The sequence below is a fragment of the Dipodomys ordii genome, unplaced genomic scaffold, assembly GCF_000151885.1.
Source record: "Dipodomys ordii isolate 6190 unplaced genomic scaffold, Dord_2.0 Scaffold41, whole genome shotgun sequence".
Classification (NCBI taxonomy): domain Eukaryota; kingdom Metazoa; phylum Chordata; class Mammalia; order Rodentia; family Heteromyidae; genus Dipodomys; species Dipodomys ordii.
This window is the reverse complement of record NW_012267257.1, coordinates 7,836,811-7,864,462: the sequence shown is the minus strand read 5'-3', so window position 1 is coordinate 7,864,462 and position 27,652 is coordinate 7,836,811. Positions and strand designations below refer to the sequence as shown.

Below are 27,652 nucleotides of genomic sequence, written 5' to 3'. Positions count from 1 at the left end.
GGCGGGGGCGCTGCAGGCCTCGGAGCCCCGGCCCAGCTCCGCCCGTCGGCACGGCGGTGCGGGGACGCGCGGTCACCTCCGCTGACAGTTGACCAGAGCCACCTGGGCTTTGACCCGGCCGGCGAAGGGCACCCCGAGATTCACCTTGAGCGGGTGTAGTCACCTGCAGCAGTTCCTTGCCCCAGCCCGGGGCGCGAGATCGGGGCCGGGACTCACCGAACCCGGTCCGGGAAAGGAGGGTTAGCTTTGGAAAGCCTGTCCTCCAGCCGCTGCCACCCCAGGCTCCAGTCCTGGGGCTCAAGCTGGGGTGGGGTGCAAGCTGCGGGTCTCCTATAGTCTAAGTAGCGAACAGACACGTCCACTCCGTTGAACCGCAGGTCACAGAGGTTACACAGGTTCCAGCTGGGTGCCCAGGGTGCTCAGGGACGCGGGAAGTGGGAGAGATTAGATATGCTTGGAAATGATTGCAGTTCGGAGTCTCCCTCGGATTATTACCACCTACCACCGAATGAAAAACTGGCAGATTTAGAATGCCCCAGGGTTCTTCGCCTGGCAGTATTCTTTGAAACTATTTTATAGACTACCAGCTCAGATCAGAGGTCATACGTACTCTGATTGGATGGGTCTGATGATCAGATTCCCAACTTAGTTCACTCGATAACAGTTTTATTTGAAAATGTAAATTACTTCCTTAACCTGTTTATTTAAACAAATTGTGTATTCAAATGCCCGTGAGGAAAAAAAAATGATAGGAACTTGCTCTCCCTCCCTTCCCAGTGCTTGGATTTTCAAGAAAGTTTTAGTGTGTCAGAAACTGAAATGTTCAATTAGGGTTCTCTCTTGCAAACAACTACAGAATGATAGGTTTAATCAGTAAAGATATGGACTATTTAACCTTGTTAGTTGTCTAATTTATCACCAATTTTCCAAAAGAATTTATTCGTTCCCCCCCTTATCTTCTGGTTCTTATCTGTTTCAGATTGATGTGCAGCTGTATATTTTGTCATTTCTTTCACCCCATGATCTATGTCAGTTGGGGAGTACAAGTCATTATTGGAATGAAATTGTACGAGATCCAATTCTGTGGAGATATTTTCTGTTGCGGGATCTTCCTTCTTGGTCCTCTGTGGACTGGAAGTCTCTCCCAGATCTAGAAATCTTGAAAAAGCCCATATCTGAGGTTGCTGATGGTACACTTTTTGATTACATGGCAGTGTAAGTATCTGGTTTTAGAAATTAAGAAAAGATACTAAATTGTATTCTATTTTTAGTTCAGATTAGTCTTGGCCCTGCTACTAATTTGTTTCATGGATATTGAATCTAAGCATCCTCATGTTAAAATTGTAGGTGGAGTTAATTAATTTCCTCCTAAGAACCTTTCAGCTGAAACATGATGCCTAACTAATAATTGCATAATTGTATGTGATACATGGTAAGAAATAAAAAAAAAACCTTTTCAAGATTCTCACTTGGCATTTTGCAAAATAGTAGATATTTTCCCTGTTCAGAAAAGGAATAACCAAAGATGAGAAAGCCATTCTTTGGCAGGAAGAAATGCCTATGGGAAACAAGAATTTATTATCATTCAAAAGTATTGACATAATTTAGGACAAAACATCATATAGGATTCCCCACTCCCCAGGCTTTTAAGTTAGTCAGAGTCTTCTTCTTTTTTTTGGTTGGTTATGGGGCTTGAACTCTGGGCCTGGGAGCTATCCCTCAGCTCTTCAGCTCAAGGCCAGTGCTCTACCACTTGAGCTACAGCACCACTTCCAGTTTTCTAGTGGTTAATTGGAGGTAAGAGTCTCAGAGCTGGCTTTGAACCGGGATCCTCAGATCTTAGCCTCTTGAATAGCTAGGATTACAGGTGTGAGCCACCAGTGCCTGGCCTGTACTTTCTTTCATTGTAGAGATTTTCATCTTGAAACTGTTGAATTGTTTTGGACCAGTTGTTTTGGAAGGTTGCTCTTTGCTTTTTACAAAGGCTGCTCTTCGTAGAATGTTTAGCAGCATCTCCAACCTCTACTTGCCAGTTGTGTTCAGATATTGCCACATATTCTGGGAAGAGAGAACAATACTTTCTCAGGTTGAGAACAGTTACCCTATATAGTGAGATTTGACCATTAGACTGTATTACATGGAGTGTTTCATGAGAAAATTTCCATGATGATCAGAAAGCCAGTAACCATTTCCTAGGGGCACCCTTCAGGTTCTGGGTCATTCCCATTTTGTAGTACCCTGTGGATTTCCTTGTTATTCTACTCCACATTTACTTTAGAATGGTGTTTCACTGTCATCCTTGAGGTTTGAGATGGTGTAATCCTGACATTATAGTGTCTAGCAGCTACTCTAAGTCATATACCCACTGAATGAACAACTAGTTCACTGTTTCCTTTGTTGATTTCTAATTGTGACAATTTTATACAGTTATAAAATGTGCTGCCCGTATACAAGAAGAGCCTCCAAATCCAGCCGTCCTATGTATGGAGCTGTCACCTCTTTTTTACACTCATTGATCATTCAGAATGAACCTCGATTTGCTATGTTTGGACCAGGTTTAGAAGAACTGAATACATCCTTGGTGTTGAGTTTAATGTCTTCAGAGGAACTCTCTCCAACTGTTGGCTCGCCTCAAAGGCAGATTGATGGTAATTTCCATGTTAATCTACTGTACATAGTAATCCAAACACTATGAGTTAAACAACATTAGAGTTGAAGAAAAGAAACTCATTTTGGATTAATTACTTCTGGAAATGGAGTCATTTGATGGAGTCATTCAGTAGGACCTAGAGGTCCTACTGAACTGAAAGAACTTAGTTACTACAAAAATTTGGTTTTTTCTTAATTCTTCAAATGTATCTAGAATTTAATATTTGAAAGTAAATTTGGTACAATCATCAGGAGGTTGTATTGGACAGTCCATATCATGTTTATCATGTTTCAAGACAAGTTTGTTAGCACAAACCATTTAGGATCTATTTATAAAGTCTTTTTGATGCATGTTGGGACTTTTTTTTTCAAGCAGCTGTTGTGCCCTGCGCTCAGCCTCCTCCCACAGCTGCACCACCGCAGCTGCTAGTCATGGGGCTAAACTCTGGGCTTGGGCGCTGTCCCTCAGCTCTTCAGCTCAAGGCTAGCACTCTACCACTTGTTTTCTGCTTATGTGGTGCTGAGGAATCGAACCCAGGATCTCAGACATGCAAGACAAGCGCTCTACCACTGAGCCACCTTCCCAGCCCAGGATTTTTTTTTAAGGCACCCTATCACCATAAACCAAAGGAACTAAATTATCACTTTGATTCCCAACAACATTGGCTACACCAAAAATAGCATGTAATTATTTAGGAAGGCAGATAAGTAATAATATAGTTTAGCTTATGCTTTACTTATTTATTTATTGAGAACACTTAGTCAATGCTAAATTTCAATCTCCTTTGGATGTGGAAATAAGGACACAAGCAAGTATACAGATAATTAGAATATGATGTTATTATACTGGGAGAAAGGTAAGGGTCACAGAAAGCTGTACTTCGAATGTGATGCTTCTATGAGTTTTTAGGATTAATTAATTGTAGACATTAAACAAAGACTGTAATCCTAGTTTTTCAAAAGGCTGAGACTGGTAACATTACAGGCAAGCCCAAGCAAAAGTTCACAACCCATCTCAATCAATAAAACGTTGGCATAGTGGTATATATCTGTCATTTTAGTTATATAGAATTATTAGATAGGAGGCTCAAAGTCCAGGAACTTCTGGTTTAAGGAAGACCCTATTAAAAATAATCATGTGAAAAGGGCTGTAGGTAAGGCTTGGATAGTAGGGTGCCTATCTGGCAAGTGAAAGCCCTGAGTTCAACCATTAATACTGCCAAAAATATATTTTTAATAAAGTACTGTAGACCAGGAAGATCAATTTCTAAAAGCTCTAAGCTCTAGATGCAAGGACACATTAGTAGCTTCTCTGTGTCTACAAAGCATGAAGCTAAGCACATGAGTACTGAAGTATTTAGCCGCTGTCAAAGTAGTTTAAGTAGAGGATTCAGACGACCAGAGTTTCATTTTAGAAACAGCCCTGGTTCTGGAGTGAAGAATTGAGTGGAAAGGGCTAAAGATATAGAAAACACAGTAAGGATCCACTGTAATACTGGGACAGAAATAGGAAGAGAATTGGTACTAGGTCATTGTTAGTGATGATGGGGAGAAGAGAATTAATGCTAAGGAAATAACATTGAAAGAATGAATGAATATTAACAGTAAGAGTGGTACCACATTTGTGACTTGGGGTTCATGATTAGTGATAGGATAAGAATTCTTTTGGTGATGGGGAACTAGGGATGGGCATTCATTCTCTGGAATGTGTTGACTTTGGTAATTCTGTGGGACTTTCAGGTGAGGATGTGTACTGTAATCAGCCCACTTGGGTAAGAAGTGCTGTGAAGGCAGGAATCTTACCAGCGTGTGTGTGTGTGTATGTGTGTGTGTGTGTGTGTGTGTGTGTACACCGCCCCCATGCCAGTCTTGGGCCTTGAACTCAGGGTCACTGTCCCTGAGCTTTTTTGCTCAGTGATAGTGCTCTACAGTGTTACTTCCAATCTTCTGATGGTTAATGGGAGATTGATTTGGTACCCTGTGTTTTGTATATACATTTATCTGATTTGGGGAAGAGAAGGGGAATCACAAAATGATGAGACAAAGAACAAAGGGTGAACCAATGCATCAGCAATACTCACAAGGCACTGTGTTACTTATGTCACTGTAACTAACCCTTACAATAAAGTAAAATAAAATAAAATATTTTACAGACTTTCCTGCCCAGGCTGGCTTTGAACTGCAATTCTCAGATCTCAGCCTCCTGAGCCACTAGCACCCAGCCAGCTTACCTTTTAATTGTGTCTCTTGTGCCAGACACATAGTGGCTATCCAATATGTTTTGGTAAATGGATTATTTTATGAATCTGGGGAGAAAATCAAACATTGGACCAGAAACCCATGGTTCATACTTGTAATCCTAGCTGCTCAGGGGGCTGAGATCTTAAAATCAGTTCAAACCAGTTTAGGCAGAAATGTCTGTGAGACTGTATCTCTAACCAGCAAAAGCCTGGACTGGTATGGCACAAGGGCTAAAGTACCAGTGATAAGCAAAAAAGTCGCTTTGTCCTCAGTTGTATACAGAGAGGGAGAGAGAGAGAGAGGAGAGACATGCACACACGTGGGAGCTGTTAGGAATCCATATAGACTTGGAAATTTGGGGAGAGAGGGAAAAATTGTTAGCCAGGTGCTGAAATCTTCTGTGAGTGTTTGAGATCTTATTCATATTCAGAGATTATTAAAAGGAGATTATTAAATAATGAGGAAGGAGAGTCAGTATCTTGGTCAAATGATATGTCTCTCAAATAGGTGGAGTTTTTCAGGGGGTTGGAAAGTAAGGACTTAGACATGGCATTGGGAGCAGAGAGCATCTTCACTCTGCCATGTGAGGACATAAGCTATTTGGTCCGTAGGTGTCCATGGAGGAGAGGTATTACTCAGGGGCAAAGAGTTTCAGGCAAGGCTGTTAGGTGGAGGCAATACTTCAAGCAGAGGTTGAAGACGAGGAGCCGTCTGCTAATTATGACAATCCCAGTTTTCAGAGAGAGGCTGAAGTGATTCTTTCTAAAAGACTGATATAAGACTGATATAATATTTATGTGTTGGGTCTTCGTCAAGATGGGTCGGAGGAGAGGTAAGTGCGAAGTGCGGCCGCTGGCCCATTCCCCAGCCTCCCTTAGCCCAGGAGACAATCAGAGGCAGCAGGGAGTCAAGTCAAGCAGGAACTCATTTATTAACAGGAAGCATCCCCTTTTTAAAGCAAAAGACTGCGTGGGAGGGGAGGAAATGGAACCAACCAATCACTGAAAGGCCACACCTTATCATGCACCTAAGCTTCCATGAGTTGTTTACACACTGAACCTAAACAAATCCGGCTCTGCCCACTCAACTTCCTCTCAGGGCCATCTTTGCTACCTGTGTTCCCCACAGATTTCCCCACATTTATGCCTTGATTTGTACAAGGGATTAAGAAGAATATGGATCACATCAATGGCAAAGAAGAACAGGAAGTGTATGGCAGAGGTTGGTCTGAGGATAGGTATGTTGGGAGGATAAGTTCTAAGAGTTAAATAGATGAAAACAAAGATAAAAAAAAATGGTAGATCTTTTTGTTTCCACGAACACTGTGGGAGCATGGACCAGAATGGTGGCTAGAGGGCTAGGCCCAGGGTGATCTGGGAGAGTTGTACTGCTAGCACCCAAGAGTCAGCACCGTGCATGTGTTGCCTAGAAATGTGACATGAGATGGCGTGGTATGGGTTATTTTATAAAAGTAGAGTATGCAGATATTAAAAGTATGAAATGTTGGCGTTATCTCTAGTGAGATGGATATAGGCCAGATTATATTGAATTTGTTTCTCTGTCTGAGGGTCACTAGCTTTGTAGAGAAGAGATATGATTAGACTTACATTACTAAGCAATTTCTCCAGCTGCTGTCAGTAGAAAGGATGGTTAGAGGCAAGAGGCTATAGGAGACTGATTAGAAGTGATTGTGGGAGTCCAGATGAGTGACAACAGCAACTTGGATTAAAGAGTGGTAATGGAAGTAGAGAGAAGTGGACAGATGGAAGGAGACATGTATATGCATGAAGTAGAGTCGTATAATCCAAGGAACATCTAACCAGCAGGCAAGAGGAGAGCCAGCCAGCGAGCAGTGTGGGAAGCGGTTAAGAAAGTATTTCCAATACTGCTGAATGATTCAGACATGAAGGACTAAGAAGCCAATATTTATCACCTGAATTTACCAATTATTCTACTAGGAATTTTGCACATGGGATCTTATGGGGGGGGTCACCCTATGAAGCATATATTATTTCTATGCCTTTGTGTCAAAACAGAGGCTCAGGCTGGATGCTGGTGGCTCATGCATGTAATCCTAGCTATTTAAGAGGCCGAGGTAAGAGTATTGTAGATTGAAACCATCCTAGGCAAAAATAGTCTACGAGACTTTGACTCCAATTAAGCACTAAAATGCTGGGCTGGAGGCTTGGCTCAATTGGTAGAGTACCAGTCATGAAAAAGCAAGCTGAGCAAGAGTGTACAGTTCTGAGTTCAAGCCTCAGTACCAACACACACATACGCACACACACAGACATACACACATACACACACAACCCTGAGGCTTACAAAGATATGCTGTGTGAGAATTTCACTCCGGATTTGAATCTGAGTCTATTTAAGTCCAAATTTCAGTACATGTAGTGTTAGCTCAATTTTATAAAGTACTACCTGTGGCTCCCCATAAGTTTAATCACAGCTTTTCACAGAGCATTTCACAGACTTTCCTGGGAATATACAAGGATTATATGATTAATAGGGAACATAAAAATATGCACACTGTCTTAGTGTTGAGGATCAACAGTAGTAGTTGCTATTATGTTGCTACTCTGATGAGATGATAAAGTGGTTGTTGTTCATGATGATATAAAAAATGGTAAAGAAGCCGGGCGCTGGTGGCTCACGCCTGTAATCCTAGCTACTCAGGAGGCTGAGGTCTGAGGATCGCGGTTCAAAGCCAACCCGGGCAGGAAAGACCGTGAGACTCCTATCTCCAATAAACCACCAGAAAACCGGAAGTGGCGCTGTAGGCAGGTGGTAGAGCGCTTGCCTTGAGCTGAAGAGCTGAGGGACAGTGCCCAGGCCCATAGTTCAAGCCCCACAACCGACAAAAAAAAAAGATGGTAAAGAGATGACATTGATCAAGATGTGTTGTAGTTCTGTATTGACTTGTTGAAGGGTCACTCCTTTGTACAATTACTTAGAAACAAATATCTTTTTAGCAGTTTCTGGTTCTCTGTCCCTATTTTTATTGCCATGTGAGTGGAAGTTTTATGCAGCATTGTTTCTTTAATGTAGATTGCATTTTGTCCTAGAGTTATACATAGCTTACTTAATTCTTCTTGCCTTCACTGGATAATTTGTTTCAGTCTGAACTTGTGTTGTCTTTACTAATGACCTGTCTTGATTGATGTAATTTTGTCCCCTAGGTATTGGATCAGGAGTCAGTTTTCAGCCAAGTAACCAACATAAATTCAACATCCTGATACTTTACTCCACCACAAGGTAAGGCTAGGTTCTTAGCCTGGCTGAAGCATTTAAGACTGCAACACTCTAGTGGCAGGGAATCTGTTTAAGGTCTTTTAAAAATGATCTATATTTCCATTTTTCATATAGAAAGGAAAGAGACAGAGCAAGGGAAGAACATACAAGTGCAGTGAACAAGATGTTCAGCCTACAGAGGGAAGGCAATGACCAACAAGGAAGCCGGTACAGTGTAATCCCACAAATTCAGAAGGTGTGTGAAGTTGTCGATGGATTCATTTATGTTGCAAATGCTGAAGCACAAACAAGTAAGCATTCTCTTATTTTTCTTTTAAAAAAGTGACATAACTCTTTGCAAAACAAACTGTTTGATTTTACTGTAGCATTTTAACAACTTGACAGTTAACTTTATCACTATAATTTTCTGCCTGTTATTGTAAACAGTGAATTCTCAAACCTTGATATTCATTGTGATCACATGAGAGCTTATTAAATATACAGCTCCTTGATTTCTAGGTGGGTAGTTTTTGATGTGTTGATTTGAGCTGTATCCAAGAATCCGTTTTTTTTTCTTTTTTTTTGTAATAAATACCCAGAGAATCCTAACATATACTAAAATTTGGTTACAATAGCCATCTGCTGTTTTATATTGTATGCTTCTGTATGTTTTCTGTGCTTCTGACTAGATTCAAATAATTCATATGAGAAGTATGGGGATAATGTATAGACTGTTAATTAATTCAGTAAGTTGGTAGTATTTTTCCATATGTTCTAAGTGGCTGCCATGGACAATGCTATGTAGGTGTGAAGTCAAAATAAACATTGGACCATAAGCCAATACTACAAGTTTTTCCTCAAACTGTTATGCAGTATATTGGTTTGAATTTCCATTGCATTTATTTTTTCCTATAATCAGTTAGGCATGAATGCAACTATACTTTGAAAACCTGGACGACTTAACCCATAAGAAAATTTCAAATTATTCTCACATATTACCGCCTATCTATAAAAGCAATAGTTAGAAGTGAAACAAAATATGAGTGTTAGAGTATATTAGACTTTGCCAGAAAACCATGCAGACATCCAGGTACAAAGAACAAAGAAAAGGCTTATTGCTAGTAAAGAGACTGGCAAGCCCCCTTCCTACAAGAGAGGAGTGGGAAGAAGCGCCAGCTATTATCTGAGGTGACCTATATAAACTACTGAGGCTAGGAGGGACTAGAAGGGGCTAGGAGGTGGAGACTCTGGTGAGGACCAGGGGCTTCATCATGGCAGACTGGGATTTATGGCTGCTGCCCAAGTGGTAGATAAGGGGTTCTGCAGCTGCCCAGACCTGAAGGTCACTCTAAGGAGGCTCTTGGTGCCCCTGAGGAGTGCCGTCTCAAGGCAAAGGCAGGGAGGGGGGCGTTGGAGGCTGATTATATACTGCCTTTACTAAATGGGCCTGGGGTTGCCTAGGAAGGGAACATGCGAAGCTGTGGATAGGGGAAGGAGTATGCTAAGCTATGGGAAGGGAGCTCATTGGGCTAAATGAGTTCGTCAACAAATCATTGTGGAGTTTCCAATGGTTTCTGAGGTTAGGCAGGGGTTGTATTTGGCCCTGGAGATATAATTGAGAGCTAAAGCAACTTATAACTTATATCTAGTCTTTTCCTGATAGGCTCCTATCAAATAAGTAGAAGTATAGAGATATAGAAAAATATATAAAAAATATATGAGAGCCTGTGTTTAATCCTCAGCACTGCAAAAAAAGAGAGAAAGAAGAATAGAAAAATAAATGTTAAAACATATAAAATACAGGGAGAATCTGCAACTACTCAGCAGATTTTTTCCCCACTGATAGAAAATCAGATTGAGTGCCAGGCATGAAGCTCGTGCACCTAAAACATTGACTAACTGGTCCCCTAAGAAAAAGTTTGCTAATAGTGAGTTCAATTACTTCTTTTTCCTGAGTTCTTAGATTATCTGTTCCTTACTTTACTTTCTCTTTTACTTTAATTGGGTTCACAGATTTCCCCCACTTTCCTGATAGACTCATTGAAAGAGCTGCTTTTCCATTATAACATTTTTAATAACCAGGATTGTCAATTTGCTTTTTAGGGTGGTACTGCAATTTTTAAACTCAAGACCTTGTGCTTGCTAGGCAACTCCCTGAACAAGGCTCTTAGCCCTTTTTGCTTTTTCATGGAGGGTCTTGTGGTTTTTGCTTGTGTGTGTGACAGTCCTGGGGTTTGAACTTAGGTCCCAGGTACAGTCCTCAAGCTTTTTTGCTCCAGACTAACACTCTACCATTTGAGCCACAGTGCCATTTCTGGTTTTTTGGTGGTTAATTGAGAAGACTCTCACAGACTTTCCTGCCACTTTGACCTATGATCCTCAAGTCTAAACCTAAGTCCTACATCTCAAACTGCTGAATAGCTGATTTCCAGGCATGAGCCTCATGCCAGGCACTCAATTTGATTTTATAGCGGAACAATAAATAAATGAATACTAGCAATAAAGGCAGTTGGTTAAGTTTGTATCCTGGTGAATTGCTGTCTCTTGTTTTTGATTATTTAGTTTTATAATTTTATTATTTTTAAAACCTTTACAAAAATGCAAATTCAGTATTTTGATGTACTTTCCTTAGGGCATGAATGGGAAGATGAATTTTCTCGTATCATGGCAATGACAGATCCAGCTTTCGGGTCTTCAGAGAGACCAATGCTAGTTTTATCTTGTATTTCACAATCAGATGTGAAAAGAGTGCCCTGTTTTTATTTGGCCCATGAGCTGCATCTTAATCTTCTGAACCACCCATGGATGGTAAGTCTAGTTGCTTTGGAAACAGCATTCTTTTACTGTGATTTTTATTTGATATTTATATTGGTTGTCTTTCTGTTGCTGTATACACTTCTTAGGTAATAGGTTAAAAAGAAGGTTTATGTTTTTTTTTGTTTTATATTGTTAAGGAGGTGTACAGAGGGATTACAGTTATATAAATAAGGTAATAAGTACACTTCTAGTCAAACTTGTTACCCCTTCCCTCATTTAAAGAAGAAGAAGGTTTATGTTGACTCATAATTTTGATTGGTTGGTCCTCTGGCAGAGGAAGCTGCTTCATCTCACAGCCAAGAAACAGAAGAGGGGAGAAAGAAAATGCCCTTCTAGAATTCCAATATCTTCTGTAAAGGCACAATGACTTGAAACCTTCCCACTAGTTTTCACCTCTTAAAGGTTCTACCACTTTATAGGAGCATGATGGGCTGAGACAGGCTTTTCAATAACAGCAAAGCCATCTAGCATTACACTGCTTTTTATTGGGGGACTTTTTAACAGTGATTCAATTTCATTGTTCATTATTGTTCTGTTTGATTTGTTTATGTCTTTGTAGTTCAGTTTTGATAGATTTTGTGTCCAGAAATTTATCCATTTCTTCAAGGGTTTTCAATTTGTTAACATAAAGTTGCCTGTAGTAGCCTAATGATCTGCTTTATTCCTGTAATGTCTGTCATAATGTTTCCTTTTCTACTTCTTGTTCTTTTTATTTAGGTCTTTTCTCTTTCTTCTTAGCCTATCTAAAGTTTGTAGACTTTGTTTATATCTCAGAAAATCAGCTGATTATTTCTTTCCTTTTATTAATTTTTGGGTGTCTTTACTCTTCCTTTTCTTCCAGAGTCCTTGAAGCACATCAGGAGGATGATTATTTGAAATCAGTCAGTCTTCCCTCCCCCTTCCCTCCCTCCTTCTCTCCTTCCTCTCTCTTCCTGCTTCTTTCCTCCCTTTTTCCCTGTCTCCCTCCCTTCATCTATCCATCCTTTCCTTTTTCCTTCCCTCCTTTCCTCCTTCCTTTTCTTGCATGTAGAAAAATGTCTCTCCAAATCATATGAGTTTGAACTTAGGGTTTTATGGACAGTATTCATTCTTATTTGTTCATAGGTCCAGGATATAGAGGCCGAAACTCTTACTGGTTTTTTGACTGGCATTGAATGGATTCTTGAAGAAGTAGAATCTAAGCATCCAAGATGATCTTCATTTTGGACTGTGGAAAGTGAAACCATTTGAAATTTGTTACCAAAGTCATGATGTGTATGTTTTCTCAATCAGATTTTATCCTGCCTTTTTGTAGGTGGGCTTTTTATTGGACAGTTATAGCTGCTATGGTTTTGATATTATTTTTAATTTTACCTTAAATCAATTACAGGAAAAAAGTTTTGAACCTCTCCCGCCCCTGCCCCCAGCTCCCAAATGAACCTTTAATTTTTTGATAATTTTATATTTTCTGTCTTTCTAAAAATATTAAATCATAGAAAAAATGTTTGTGTTTCTTTTATTCCTCATCTTTCCATTATTATTATTTTTTTGCAGATTGGCCTAAGTTCGATAAATTATCCTTGCCCTTTTCAAGGGTTCATCACTGGCTATCAGAAAAGAAATTTTGTGTCTGTTTTTAATAGAAACATTGTTTAAAGAACAGAGATTTTACTAGAATTGTATTTATGTTTATAGTCATATAATCTCTCTTCTGAAATAGTAGAAAGCAACATAATATTACATTTATGTCCAGTTTATTGAAAAATAGCTTTTCCTAGTTGATATTATTTCAAGTTAGTTTGAACACTTTTTTTTAATTTTTAATTTTTTTTTATTTGTGAACTTACTGTACAGAGGGGTTACAATTACATGGGCTGGATAATGCGTACATTTCTTACCAAGCATTGCAGTCTCCTCCTTTTGTTTGCTTAAGTTTGTTTAAGTTTGAACACTTATAGAATACTGAAGCTAATTTTTCTTCCATACCCACAGAAAAAATGTTCCAGAGATGTACATATGAGATATTACCATCCTTTAAAGATTGGTCATATTTTTTTCCATTTTGGTCCTAGGGTCTTGCTGGAACTGGGGAATTTTAAGCTTATCATAAAAGAGCATAAATACCTATACATATTTTATAAAAGCTCTATCTTTAAATGTGCTTCTGTTTTGGAGAAATATATGATTATTAGATGAATTATACTTTCTTGCAGTGTTTTCTAGGAAAGAGTTTTGCTTAATGGAACCATTGGGTTAAGCAGTGTGTGAAGAAGGTCTGAGAGCATGCCGCTCCACATTTCTACATTTATAAAATGGCCACTTAGAGACTTGTGGCTTTATTAAGGTGAAAAGCCTTTTCCAATAATAGTAATGAATCTAAAATTCTGTGGCATAACAAATTAACTTACTGAGCATGTCACTGAGAGCAGGCAGGGCCTTTTGGTTCACTTTGTGTTGTGTAGAACTTTTTTTTTTTGTCATGGGGCTTGAACTCAGAGCCTAGGCTCTGTCCCTGAGCTCTTCTGGTTTTCTGGTGGTTTTAATTGGAGGTAAGAGTCTCATGGACTTTCCTACCCAGGCTGGCTTTGGGCTTTCCTACCCAGTCTCCTGAGTAACTAGGATTGAAGACTTGAGCCATGGGTGCTCAGCAGTAGTTATAGCTACTGTTCTATTTTATTCAGACTGTACCTGGCCTTGACTTACTCCGTTTTGTAAAGCAATAGTTTTCATGTAACTTAACTCCATTCTGAGTATAAGAACCAAAATGGAATGACTCTGTGCTTTAGTTGTACATATAACCAACTATCACCTACCATGAGTACATTTTGCACCAAAAAACAATTGCACTGGCAGATATAGCAAATGGTAGAAGAATCTAAGACACATGAACTTGTCGGTCATACCAGATGAATCTCCTTCCCCTGCAAATACAAAAGGAAGGGCACCCCAAAACTGAGACATGCTAGCTTAACTGATGCTGTCACCCGCTCAACAAGCCTCGGGCAGGAAAATTGCCCTGGGGATGGACTTCCGCCTCTCCTGCCTGTGACACACTGTTCACTGGCAATGGCTTGCCACCCAGACCTGTATGTGACAACTCTACCTTTAACAGCTCTGTGCCTACATAGGACTTAGCTGGTCCCCTACAGAGCCTCTCCCCCAGAGATTTTTTCCTACCTTTGTATCAGCTTTCTGCCCACTACAGCACAATCTTGGACATCTGCAGTCTCCTTACCTCTTCCTTAGTATTACCTGTCTATTATTAGTGGGTAAGCTGTAATGTGTCATCTGAAAGTTTAATAATTTAAGATTGGAAGAAAAGAAACCATGTTTGGCTAAAGTTCTCAAGTGGAATCAATACTTGAAAAGTTAACACCAACAAAATTGATTTTTTAATTTCTTATTAAAAAATTCTGACAGACACAAACATCTGTTTCTGACATGACTCATTTACAACACCAATGAAAATCACAATATTTTCACATAAGGTTTTTTTTTGTCAGTCATGGGGCTTGAACTCTAGACCTCAGCACTGCCCCTTAGCTCTTCAGCTCAAGGTGAGCACTCTACCACTTGAGCCACAGCTCTACTTCTGGTTTTCTGAGTAGTTTATTGGAGATAAGAGTCTCATGGACTTCCCTGCCTGGTCTGGCTTTGAACCATGATCCTCAGATCTTAGCCTCCTGAAGAGCTAGGATTATAGGCATGAGCCATCAGCACCCAGATAAGCTATCTTTTTAAAAAAGTAAAAGCACTCCAATTCTATAATAAATTATCTCTGATTGATTAGAAAGAATAAATGTAAGATATTTTAGTACCACGCCCTAGGTCATTCAGAAGAATTAAACTAATATATCCCTTGTTTGTTATAACACACTTCAGTATTTATAATCCAATTTTTTTCTACAGTGTTTTCTCATTTTTAGATTAATTTTCCAGAGTATCACATGTTTTTTTTCTTATAACTATGGAATTTGAGTCTCTGTTTCTGTCTCTGTCTTTCTGTTTTCATCTCTGTCTGTCTCTGTCTCTGTTTCTCTTTCCAGTGCCAGTCCTGGGACTTGAATTTAGGGCTTGGCACTGTCCCTGAGCTTTTTTGCTCAAGGTTAGCACTCTACTACTTGAGCCATATGTCTACTTCTGATGCTTTTTATTGTTTAGTTGGGGACTTTTCTGTCCAGACTGGCTTTGAGCCTCAGTCCTCAGATCTCAGTCTCCTGAGCAGCTACGATTCCAGGTGTGAGCCACCTGTGCCTGGCCTGAGTCTCTTTTTCAGTTCATTTTAAATAGTCTTTTTACAGGTCAGTTGCCCTGAGATGACTTATTGCTTGGGCTCTCCACCCTCTTTGATTTACTGTGTTATTCTTGTTGCCATTGACAAGGTCCAACTCATTTTCCTTTTCTAGTCATCATTATAGGAGATAGTGTGGATTTGATCAATACTAATTATAAGTCCAGCGTAAAATTTACCAAACATTAACTAACCTTTACAGTCACTGCCGGGCAATGTGCACAACAGTGTGCATAGTAAGCATTCAATGTTAAGAAAACCTTGCAAAGTCATTTTTTTCTTTTTGCTGTTGTTGCTAGTAGCACAGCACCACCCACTTGACAAGTTATAAAGGAAAGAGGCTCACAGTTCTGGTGCAAGGTCTAAGGGCAGCATCTGGGGAAGCCTCTCTTGCTGCAGTCTCAGAGCTGTGCAGTATATGATATGTCATGAGACACATAGCCAAATTAGATTTTAAAAAACTCTAAAAATTTTCACGTTGTTATTATAAAGGTGATGTATAGAGGGATTCCAATGACATGAATCAGGCAATAACTACGTTTCCTTTCATACAGTATCTTCCCTTCCCTCACTTTCCAGATCCCTCCCTCCTATCTCATTTTCATGACAGAGTCCAATGAGTTCTAGTGCTGCACTTTGTTACTCCTTGTCCTTTGAGTTTTGTGCCTTCTCCCCACCTTCCCAAAGATAGACATACAAATAAACCATATAGAAAGAAAAGAAAGCAGAACCATTATCAACAACAACACAAAGATCTCTTGTTTCCATATCTGGGAGTTCATTTCAATATATATATAATTTTATATAACTATAAAAATTCATATTCCTACCCATAAATTGTATAGTTCATTTTCAACAGTGTCTAATGAGTGCTGTTGTAGCATTTGTTCACCCTTTATCCTTCATTTCTGTGCTCCCCCTGACCCTCCCAAAGAGAGACAAATAAGACCAAAACAAAACAAAACAAAGACAAATCCTCTTGTCTTATTGGAGTTCATTTTGATAATTATTATTGTATATGATCAGATGCACATAGGCATTGCACCTTTGTGATCCTCTCCTGAGTATCCTCCTTTGGTTTCATTGTGTATGAATGCCTAGAGTCTTGTAGACTTGATCAGGTCTCAGTATAGTTTAGTCCTATCTTCTGCATATGAGAGAAAACATGTCATTTGTCTCTTTGAGCCTGGCTTACCTCACTTAATGCATTCCATCAATTTCCCTGCCAATGACATAATATTATTCTTTCTCATGGCTGTGTAAAATTCCATTGTGTATAGGAAAACATTAGATGCATTAGTCAACTTTGTGTTGCAGTAAGAAAATAACGGAGACAATTAATTTATAAAGAGAATAGGTTTGTTTGGACTCTTGTTTGCCCTTTTGAGGGAGCTGAATGACCTTAAGCCTCCAATATGTGCAGTATCTTATGGCAAGAATATGTGGTAGAACAAAGCTCATCATAAACAAGGAAGCAGAGAGAGAAAATGCCAGATAGGTCAGGCTATATAATCCCTGTGACCTAAGGACCTCTGCAAAGTTCCCATCTCTCCACAGTCCACAGCACCTCTAATGCTGCCTCCCTGAAGACTAGGCCGTTAGACATTATTATGTTCTACTGAGCCTTTAATCTATGAAGAGCTTTTAATCAAACATAAAGACTCTAATCAAATATAAATACTCTACACACATTAATTGCTGTGCATACTTTTATTAATCATAATTATACATTGTGAAAAATGCTTCTATTGTTACATTTTTCCTTTGTGACTATTGTTTCATTTATACTTTATGATATGATGACTTTTTACCCTCTCTCTGTGTGTGATGGAGTTTATGTTGGCCTTTATATTCTGACTTATGTATTAAGTACTAAGCAAATTTGCATAACATAATGAGCTGACCCTTGCTGAATTGTCAACAAATTAAATCTCATATTTGTTAATATTCATAGTTACTTATCTTTTCAACATGTCTCATAAATAGCTTAGTTAGTATAATCTCTTAATAAGAATCTTTATCATTTTTTGATTTGGGGCAAGTTTTTCTCTTCTTTATGCCTAGTTTCCTGAAATGCAAAATCAAGGTAAATAATTATAATACTTAACTTATCAGATTCTTAACAGCTTAAATAAATATCTTAATGTATTTAGGATAATGACTACTTTTAAAAAAGTATTCTAAATAAGTTTGTTCAATACGTTTTTGAAGCATAGAGCACCATCATTATCAAAATGTTGGTTGATATTTAAAAAAAATCTTACAAGAAAACATTTATAAGGCTTATTTACTTTAAATGGCATATGCAAACCTATTGGATAGATTTGATAAAGCCATTCATGGTATCCATCAGAGTTGTTTCTCACTGAAATATATTAAATTTTAATTGTCACAAAAGGTCCTGGATCATTTGTCAAATGATGCCATGATTAACAGAAAACTACAGTAATCTTAAATTCTGAATCTCGGTACTTTCCCTATATTTACAGAAGGTGGCAGTATTGCTACATACAGAAAGATAGACTGTGATCAGAAAAATTGTTATTTCATACAAGGGAGGGAATATGGGGAAATGGGTTAAGAACTGAAATTTAACAAGATAGAGACAAACATAGAAGTGGAAAAATTTGGGGCTGGAAAGGTGGCTCAGTGGTAGAGCGCTTGCCTTGCATGCCTGAGACCCTGGGTTCGATTCCTCAGCACGACATAAGCAAAAAGAAAAAAGCCGGAAGTGGCGCGGTGGCTCAAGTGGTAGAGCGCTAGCCTTGAGCTGAAGAGCTGAGGGACAGCGCCCAGGCCCAGAGTTCAGGCCCCACTACTGGACCCCCCAAAAAAAAAAGAAGTAGAAAAATTTTCTTGTCAACTTAATGGAAGCTACTGGAAAAAAGAGCCCAAATGACGCTAAATGATGAATGATTTCCCATTATCACTCCCATATGATTATGTATATGCATGTGTATATGTCTAGACACATAGATGTATTAAAATACATATGTATGATATATTGACAGAGATGGACAAAATAAAAAATTATATATAACATACATGTGTATAGCCATACACATACAAACACACATATATATGCATATTTGTAGCCCTCCACACATATATGCATACATAGTACTAAGGAACTTAGGGCCTCATGTTTGCTAGATAAGCACTACAATGAGTCTCTCTTAGACATTTTTTTGCTTTCGTTATTTTTCAGATAAGATTCTACTTTTGCCTAGGGCTAGTTTTAAATTGCTGTACTTTTAACCATACTTCTTGTGTAGCTTGAACTTCAGATGTACATCACAACATCTGATTTCTTTGTCCAGGCTTACCTTTTACCATGATCTTCCCAGTCTCCATCTTGATCTCAGAATTTTATTGAAGAGCAAAGAGACAAACCTGAAACTTTGAGAATAAACTGTAGTTTAAAAATCCATTGATATTGGGCTGGGAATGTGGCTTAGTGGTAGAGTGCTTGCCTAGCATGCATGAAGCCCTGGGTTCAATTCCTCAGTCCCACATACACAGAAAAAGTGAGAAGTGGCGCTATGGCTCAAGTGGTAGAGCGCTAGCGTTGAGCTAAAGAAGCTTAGTGACAGTGCTCAGGCCTTGAGTTCAATCCCCAGGACTGGCAAAAAAAAAAAAATCCATTGATGTACTAGTTTGTGGGCATAAGAGCTTTCAGTAACCAAAAAAAAAAAAAAAATGCCAGCATCACTTCTGCTTTCTATATACACTGGATACTATAAAAAAAAAACCTGTTTATGTGTGTGTGCAATTTTCTAGTTTATCATTCTCATAGTCCTTAAATATTTACTGTACAAAAAAATGTGAGACTTGTCAAGATGGAGTGACTTATTCACAAACTTCCAGTCATGATGTTTCGACAATAATTTTTTATTGGGCCTATTTTACTACCTCAATACCATAGCCTCAGTTGTAGAAGTATTAGAATGTTGAAGCTAAGAACAAATTAAATTGCATAGCTAATATGTTGTGTTCTAGTGACAATAGAATATTAGAACATTCAAATTAAAAATGCAGATATTTGTTTACTGTTAAAAGACCAAATTCACAAATGATGGGGATAAAAGAAGAGATACTAGATAAATGTATCGAAAACATTCAGTAAAGTAATAGCAGAAACTTTCTCATATTTCAACGAAGAGATGGTCATTCAGGTATAAAAAGCTTTTAGGACTCCAAACAGACAAGATAGAAAAACCTTCCCTGCTGGGCTTGGAGAGGCCCATGACTACAATCCTAGTTACTCAGGAAACTGAGATCTGAGAATTATGGCTTGAAGCCAGTTCAGGCAGACAAACTTAAGAGATGCTTTTCTCCAACCCGCAAAAATCACAAGTAGAAGTATGGTTGAAGTGGTAGAGCACTAGCTATAAGCAAAAAAGCTGAGCCAGATCCTCAGGCCCAAAGTGCAAGACCTAGATTAGCATAATCAATCAACCAGTCAATACAAATAACCTCCCCAGGGCATATCATATTACAGTATTAAATCTAGACAACAATAAAGAAAAATACTGAAGGCAAGACAGAAGTACCCAGTCACCTGCACAGACAAGCCAATCAGAATAACCACAGATTCCTCAGCAGAAACTCTAAAGGCATGGAGGAAAATGAAAGATATATATTTAATCCCAAAATTAACAGAAACAACAAAAATGGCCAGAATTACTACATACATGTTGATAATAATGGTCCCAATTCTCCAATCAAACAATCAATGTTAATGGTCCCAATTCTCCAATCAAACAATCAACTGATTGTCTGGATTTAAAAATAAAATCAAAATGTGTGGGCTTTTGTATGTTTTTTGTTGGTCATGGGCCTTGAACTCAGAGACTGGGTGCTGTCCCTGAGTTTTTGTGCGCAAGTCTGGTATTCCACCACTTTGACTCACAGCTCCACTTTCAGTTTTCTGGTGGTTAATTGGACATAGGAGACACACAGATTTTAGTGCCAGGCTGGTTTTGAACTGCCATCCTCAGATCTCAAGCTCCTGAGTAGCTAGGATTACCAGGATGAGCCACCAATATCAGGCAAAAACTGTGTTTTGTTTGTATGAAATGCATTTTACTGACCAAAACAACAGTGAGATGATGGGGGAAAATGTGCCCAGTAAATGGAGATCAAAAGCAAACAAGACTAGATGAAATAACTGCTTAGTCAGAAAAGGGGTGTGGCAATGGCGTTTGCATCGATCACCAAAGTTCTTGCATTAAGGACTATGTTTGTACCTACTGGCCTGTGTGAGAATGTTTCTGAAGTATGAGGAGTTTCATCCAAAGTTCACTAAGCTTGCCTTGCTTAGAGGGCTGTTCTCAAAGGCCAATGCAAAACTGTATTGTGATTGTAGCTGAAGGTCTTCAGCCATGATTTCAAAAGTCCTCTGCGGCTGCTGGAATCTACCTAGAGGGTTGTAAAGGGTCTAAAACATCCAGGCTGCCATGTGAACAACTGGCTAGTTGCCAGGAAGGGGTTGTTTGACTGACAGTTACCCTATTCACAACTACCAGGAGTAAGAGAGAAGGACCTGTCAAAAAGCCCACTGTTGACAATTTCAGAAAGTATAAATCAGGTATTTATAATAAAAGACTTAACAAAAACTCAACACAGACCTAGCAAGTTTAATCACATTTAACAGACTCAATTGTATTTAACAACACTTTGCAGTGTTTAACTTCTATCTCACTGCCTTAAGAAGAAAGAGCTACCTCTGATTTATCTCAATAGAAAATGATTCGGTAACTAAAAATTACACAATCAGAATTTTTTTTTTTAGTAAAGAAACAAAGGCTTTTATATTTGCTTAGTGGAGATCTTAGGAGTTATGTGTCACTCAAGTCATTATGACTACATCATTGTGAAAATACAATAGTGCATACTTACACAAACCTAGGTGCTATAGACTGTTTCAAACCTAGCCTCTATGGGGAAAGCCTATCGCTCTAAGACTGTACAAAAATGTACAGCATACTATTTTGGTGAAGCATACCATAGACAATTGTGGAAAAATGGGGAAACATTTGTTATCAAAACATACTTATTATTGAAAAGATACATCAAAAATACTAGGGTGACAAGAACATTTCATCTAGTATGAAATGAATGTGGTCTATCACTAACCAAAAGTTGACGTGGCACATCACTTATTTGGAATTGTGTGTACGGTATACTTCCAATTTAAAAATACTGTGTACAAAGGAGGAGGCTACAATGCTTGATAAGAAATGTACTCATTATCTTGCCCATGTAATTGTAACCCTTTTGTACAGTATTTTCACAATAAAAAAATAAAATACTTGTGTATAGAAAAGATCCAGATGAGATACTAAGAATGCTAACTATTCTCTAGAAGTGTTACTGTTCAGGTGAATTGTTCCATTTTATAATCCTTGTTAACATTTTCCAATTTTAGTTTTACAAAGAGCATGCATTCTTTTTTTTCACAGATAAAGTACTTTTGTTTAAAAATGGAGGTTGCTCAATGGTGTAGTTTAGTGGCAGAGTACATATGTGTGCTGTGGGTTAAATCCCTCCTGGGTTTAAAATTCAATACAAAATACAGAAGAAGGAGGAAAAGGAGGAGGAGCAGAAGGAAGAACAGGAAGAGGAGAGAAAGAGAAGAAAATGGAGAAGTAGTAAGAAAAGAAAGAAAAGAAACATTGTAGTTAAAGTATGCTCTAAAATTCTCTTAGGTATTCAAACTGTTTTTTGTTTGTTTGTTTGTTTTAGTTTTTGCAAATCCTGGGCCTTGAACTCAGGGCCTGAGTACGGTCCCTGAGCCTCTCTGCTCAAAGCTAGAACTCTAGCACTTAAGCCACAACACCACTTCTGGCTTTTTCTGTATATGTGGTACTGAAGAATAGAACCCAGGGCTTCAGGCATGGTAGGCAATCGCTCTACCACTAAGCCACAATGTCAGCCCTCAAACTGTTTCTTTAATTTATATTAAGAAGGACAGTATATATTGGTCAAAAGTGACTTTCTTGGCTAATAAGGTGATTAGCACCCGTAACTGTTTACTAAGCAAGGTTTTGAAATCGGTCTCCCTAAAAATTTAAATGATTTATTACTCCTGTCTATATGCTTTTAAGTACCATTAAAATGTGTTTTATGTTCCAATTTCCTCCTCAGAATGTTAATAAAGTAATGATGATGCCCTACATGGAGATTAAAGAAAAGGGAGTAAGAAATGAAGACTTAAGCTGCAACAGTCTTTTGATCATTTTTACTGTTCTCATCTGGAAACTGCAGAAAAATTAACAAAAGAATGTCCTAATCTATGTGTTTGCTCAATATTTCATAATTCTTCCAAACATATATCATGAATATATACTAAGGTATCTCTTTCTTAATCTTCCTAGTTTGCTTTTTCTTTTATCCCTTGCATTTTGTCTGTTTCAAAAGTCTTAATCAATGGTTTCTAACTCATACCCCCATCCAAAGCTCTTTATTTTGACATTACCAGTCACTCAATCTCTTTCCTATCTAAAGACACATGGGAATTCAATCTATTTTAAATCAGTCTCCCAACAGACAGTCCCAGAACTTTACAAAATATAGTAGTTTTCCAATCCAAAGTCTTTTAATTAACAGCTTATGATCCATAGTGCTCAACTCGAGACACCTCTTGGCTACTCCCACAGTGAGAGTGGATGAGTACTAACACAGCTACTTTTAGCCATACAGCACACATGTCTGGATTACCAGTATCAAGTTAGTACATCTCAATGACTTCCTCTTACCAAGGAAACATGCTGCTCTTCTAACCTTCCCACAAGCTTTCCACCTAGTAATTATGCACCAAGTTTTCACCTGGATATCTGAATAATGGTCAAAAACAACTTTTCTAATTTCAAAATGGATTGATGCATTAATTTCTTTCTTTTGTTTTGATTCATGTAGATTAATACAATTTGGTATATGGAAAGCCCCTAATGATGCTTTTGAAACTAGAAAGAAAACCTATGAATAGACTATGGTTACTTTTAATATTCCTAAATTCCCTAGCAATAAGTAAAGGTAAACTACAGAAGAATAAAGTCTGCTGTAGTTAGTAAGCTCCCTGGATGATAGACAATCTAACAATTTAAAGTCCTAGGATCTTGGTACATCCCAATGTTCCCAGCAATTTGGAGTGGAAGGCAGTAAAATAATGTCTTCTGTTCTAGGAATATAATAGATACAAAGATCTAAGGCCACTCAGGGACAGCCAAGCTAAATGATAGTGTCCTGGAGCCAGCTTGTACTGGCAGGAGGAAGCACTGTGTTTTGCTCTTCCAAATTCTGGATTCAGTGATGATTTGGTGCTAGTTTCAACTTGGCCATGGTTGGAGTGGTTACACCACACATATTGTGAAATACTCAGATCCACACTTTTTCCCATAAGGAGATTGTTAAGCATTTTTGTCACATAGTTAATAAAGATTTATGTAGTTTTCAGAATATTTAATATTAAAATTAGAAATAGGTATGATTGTACATGCTTTTAATGCCAGTGAAGATTAACTGAAAGAAAAAGAAACTGAGGTTTGGGACCCTCAGTTATAATTTTGCATAGCTGTGCTACCTCAAGCAATATAATTAATATTAGGTAACATTAGGTGCTAAGGATAGGAAGATAAGAATATTAGATGCAACTCAAAGTTGTGTAATAGAAATATAATTATGTAGATTCACACCAGTTTTATTTTTGTATGTGTATGTGCCAGTCCTGGAGCTTGAATTTAGGGGCTGGGTGCTGACCCTGAGCTTTTGTTGTTGGTTGTGGGGCTTGCACTCAGGGTCTGTGCAATGTCCCTGAGCTCTTTTGTTCAAGGCTAGCACTCTACCATTTTGAGTAACAGAAGTACTTCTAGTTTTCTGGTACTTAATTAAAGGTAACAGTCTCATGGACTTTCCTGCCCACACTGGCTTTGAACCACGATCCTCAACTCTCAGCCTACTAAGTGGCTAAGATTACAGGCCTGAGCCACTGGTATCTGGCTTTGTCCCTGAGCTTCTGTACTCAAGGCTAGCACTCTACCACTTGAGCCACAGCTCCACTTCTGGCTCTTTTGGTGCTTCATTGGAGATAAGAATCTCATGGATTTTCCTGCCCAGGATGACTTTGAACCATGATCTTCAGATTTCAGCCTTCTGAGTCAGTAGCATTACAGACTTGAGCCACCAGGGCCTGGCTTATATAGTTCATGTTATGTAGCACTAAATGCTCAAGACAGGAAGATAAGAATATAAGATATAACCCAAGGTTATCTATGAGAAATACAATTATGTAGATTTATACCAATTAGTCAAATTATCATAAGAGCAGTTGTTAGTAAACTAAGTACTGCTTGGATTTCTCTAATAAAGTTTCATTGCAATGCATTACTCTCCATTCATTAGCTATGGCATTTTTCACATCACAATGGCAGAATTAAGGAGTGGAGAAAATGTCTGTCCTAACTGCAAGGCCCAGAATATTTATTATCTGGCCTATTAAAAAGTTGCCAGCACCTGTCTAAGAGGATTGAATATATTTATCCTGACAGGATGAAGGCTTTCATGGAATGTGTCAAGAGGACTTTGTCCTTGACACCAAGTTCCAAGAATAGAAGCCTGATGGATGGCAGAAGGAAGATTAAAGGAAAACTCAAGAGGGTGGAAGTACAGTCAAAGCCAACAAATTTAAGTTAAATGAGATAAATGTAAAGATTAGAACTTAGCATTTTAAAAATGAATATGAACATAACTTGGCTTTATAAAGCCCTCTGGGAAAAAAAGAACAGGAAAAACAAACAAATGTGACTTTTAAATGAGGCAACTTGACCACTTATAGAACCATTTCAACTTTATAAAATGTGGAGTTTAGAAGGTTAAAAAAATGATTTCTGAATGATTCCACATAAGAAATGAATGCTGGGCACCAGTGGCTCACACTGGTAATCCTAGCTACTCAGGAGGCTAAGATCTGAGGATTGTGGTTTGAAGCCAGTTTGGGCAGGAAAGTCTGTGAGACTCTTATCTCCAACTAAATCACAGAAAAATCTGGAAGTGACACTGTGGTTCAAGAGGTAGAGGGCTAGCCTTGATGAAAAGGAGCTCAGGGACACACACACACACACACACACACACGCTTAGAAAAAGGACAGGAACAAATATCAAAGCGTTTAAAGTGAGTGGCTCTGTCAGGATTTGAAAATTCTTTGTTGTTTTCTGGTATGTGTTTTCTATTTTTTTCTCCAATTAACAATTTTTTTTCTATCATAAAATCAGAGTATTCAATTACCTGCCTGGATATCCTAAATGTTCCTTATGAAGAAATGGCTCAGTGAGAATGTAATTCTCTTCTTATTCCCATACTAACCCACTTCTTGGTTTATTAGTTGTTCAATAGACCTTAGAACTATGATAAATGAATGCTTTTAGAAAGTAGTAAGACAAGTATGGGATGTAACGCGCTCCTGTCATTTGGGCACTTGGGAACTGAGGCAGAGGAATTGAGACTATCTACCAGACCAGCTTGGGCTGCATAGTGAGGTAACCTTCAGTTTATTAGAAAAGCCCAAGTGTGAAAACAACAACAAAACGCAACTATCATGTTGGCACTTGATGTTTAGATAAAAGGTAGGTCTTTTTATCTTCCCAGTGTCCTATATTTAGTTAATCCAAACATGCTATTGAAGATTCTTGACTTACCTGTTTTCCCTTAAGAATAAAAGGCTAGATATTTGGCTCATAAAATAACACTTAATTGCTAAGTATTCAGTTATCCTTATCATACTTCTTGAAACTGAAAAATATATGTGTGTATGTGTAAATTTAGAAGGCATTGCATATGTCTTTTAATGAGAGTGAACATTTGAAAACACTCAGAATTTTGGAGCTTATTTAGCCTCAGCTGTACTATACAAACCCTCATTAAATCTGAAATTGTTTTCTTGCTTTAGTTTCTATTTCCCCCTTATTTGGCAAAACCACTGAAATCAAGGTGTGCTGACTTTTTGATGGACAGCAAAAAAAAGCCATTTTATATCTAAGATTCCTTTTATTTGGGGGTACAGGTAGAGCAGGGGAGAGATAAGGCATCAAAACAAAGATAGGCTGAATTATATTTTGGTAATTTACTTGAGCTCTTTAGGACAAACCTTGCCTACTAGGCACTTTTGTTCTGAAACAAATCTAATTTCAATGAGCTTTCAGAGAGGGGAGAATATGATACTACTGTAATTAGTCACGTGTTAAACAAGAAAGTGCTAGAAAAGAACATTTCTCGTCTCAAAATGGTAAAATGCAGACACGAATCTATTGTATATTCTACAAAATTATAAAAGTAAGGTCAGGGATTGGTAGGGGAGGGATGGGTGAAAATGTCAAAAGGAGTGACTTTAAGATAATCTGTATTCATAAACTAGATTATTTTTAAATGGCGATTCCTTTATACAACTACTTAAAGATAGTAATAAAATTTTTTAAAAGAAAAAAAATTTTAAAGAAATTTGTTCATTTATTCAAGGATTAGCTAGAGATGAACTAGCCCATAGGTTCCAAATTATGATGCTATTATATCTTATAAGGCATAGCACCATCCAAAATGCAAACATGTTCTAAATACAATGCAAACAGATCTGAATCCATAAATTCTCCTGTTGTTTGCTTTTCCCATGATGAGAAAATAAGATAGCTTTAGGATGGACAAATTAAGAAAGTTCTAGTATTTATGTTGCAGTTTATTTTTATTTTCATTGCTCTTGTCCTCATATGTGGCTATTACAGTCTTCCTGTTGTTTATAGAGAACAAAATGCTCTCTGGTTTAAATCAATTTAGTTTGAATGCTTAGTTCAGTTTCATGAAAGTAAATGCTCCATTCTCTCCAAGTAGAGAAATGAAACAACCCACAGGTGTTTGTTTATGAGTCTACTGCACTCTAAAAATAAGCAGCATTTTTTGTAGGAAAAAAAATCAGAGTTTATGATTGCAATCTGTGGACAAGTAGGCTTACTTCACTTAGGTATTAGTTCCTCATGTTAGTTTAGAAAATTTTTTAAGAAAATAAACTGGAAGTCATAAATACCAATTCCATCGTAAGGTGAAGCAACCCTTCTTGCTCTCAATGTGCCTTCAATTTGTGGTATAACAAATTCCTTGAACTAATGTTATACTGACTGCAATAACATAGTGAGTTGAATAATTTTCTCAGAATATTTTTATCAAATCTATGTTCGTGCACAACTATTCATTTTGAGATGGAAGGTTCTCAATTTTCTGAGTTCAGCTTAGGTAATGAAATCCTATAGAAATTAAAAGCTACAGACCAATAGAATAAACTGCTTGTGATGCTTGTTCTTGTAGAGAAATGTTCTAATTACATATTTGCCTATGGGTATCTTCGTGTATAAAAATAAGTCATATGCTAGATGCAGGTGGCTTATGCCTGTAAT

General features: G+C 38.0%; 1 protein-coding gene across 1 annotated transcript in view; it reads left to right on the top strand.

Moving 5' to 3' along the window:
• Positions 1-12,414, top strand: part of Fbxo4 (F-box protein 4) — a 17,774-nt gene extending 5,360 nt beyond the window's left edge. The window contains exons 2-8 of the mRNA XM_013018512.1: positions 170-224; positions 980-1,215; positions 2,428-2,648; positions 8,076-8,151; positions 8,263-8,438; positions 10,760-10,935; positions 12,049-12,414. Of these exons, the coding sequence (XP_012873966.1) occupies positions 170-224; positions 980-1,215; positions 2,428-2,648; positions 8,076-8,151; positions 8,263-8,438; positions 10,760-10,935; positions 12,049-12,138 (1,030 nt within the window). The 3' untranslated portion in view covers positions 12,139-12,414. The remainder of the gene's footprint in view (positions 1-169; positions 225-979; positions 1,216-2,427; positions 2,649-8,075; positions 8,152-8,262; positions 8,439-10,759; positions 10,936-12,048) is intronic.
• Positions 12,415-27,652: the final 15,238 nt, after the last annotated feature.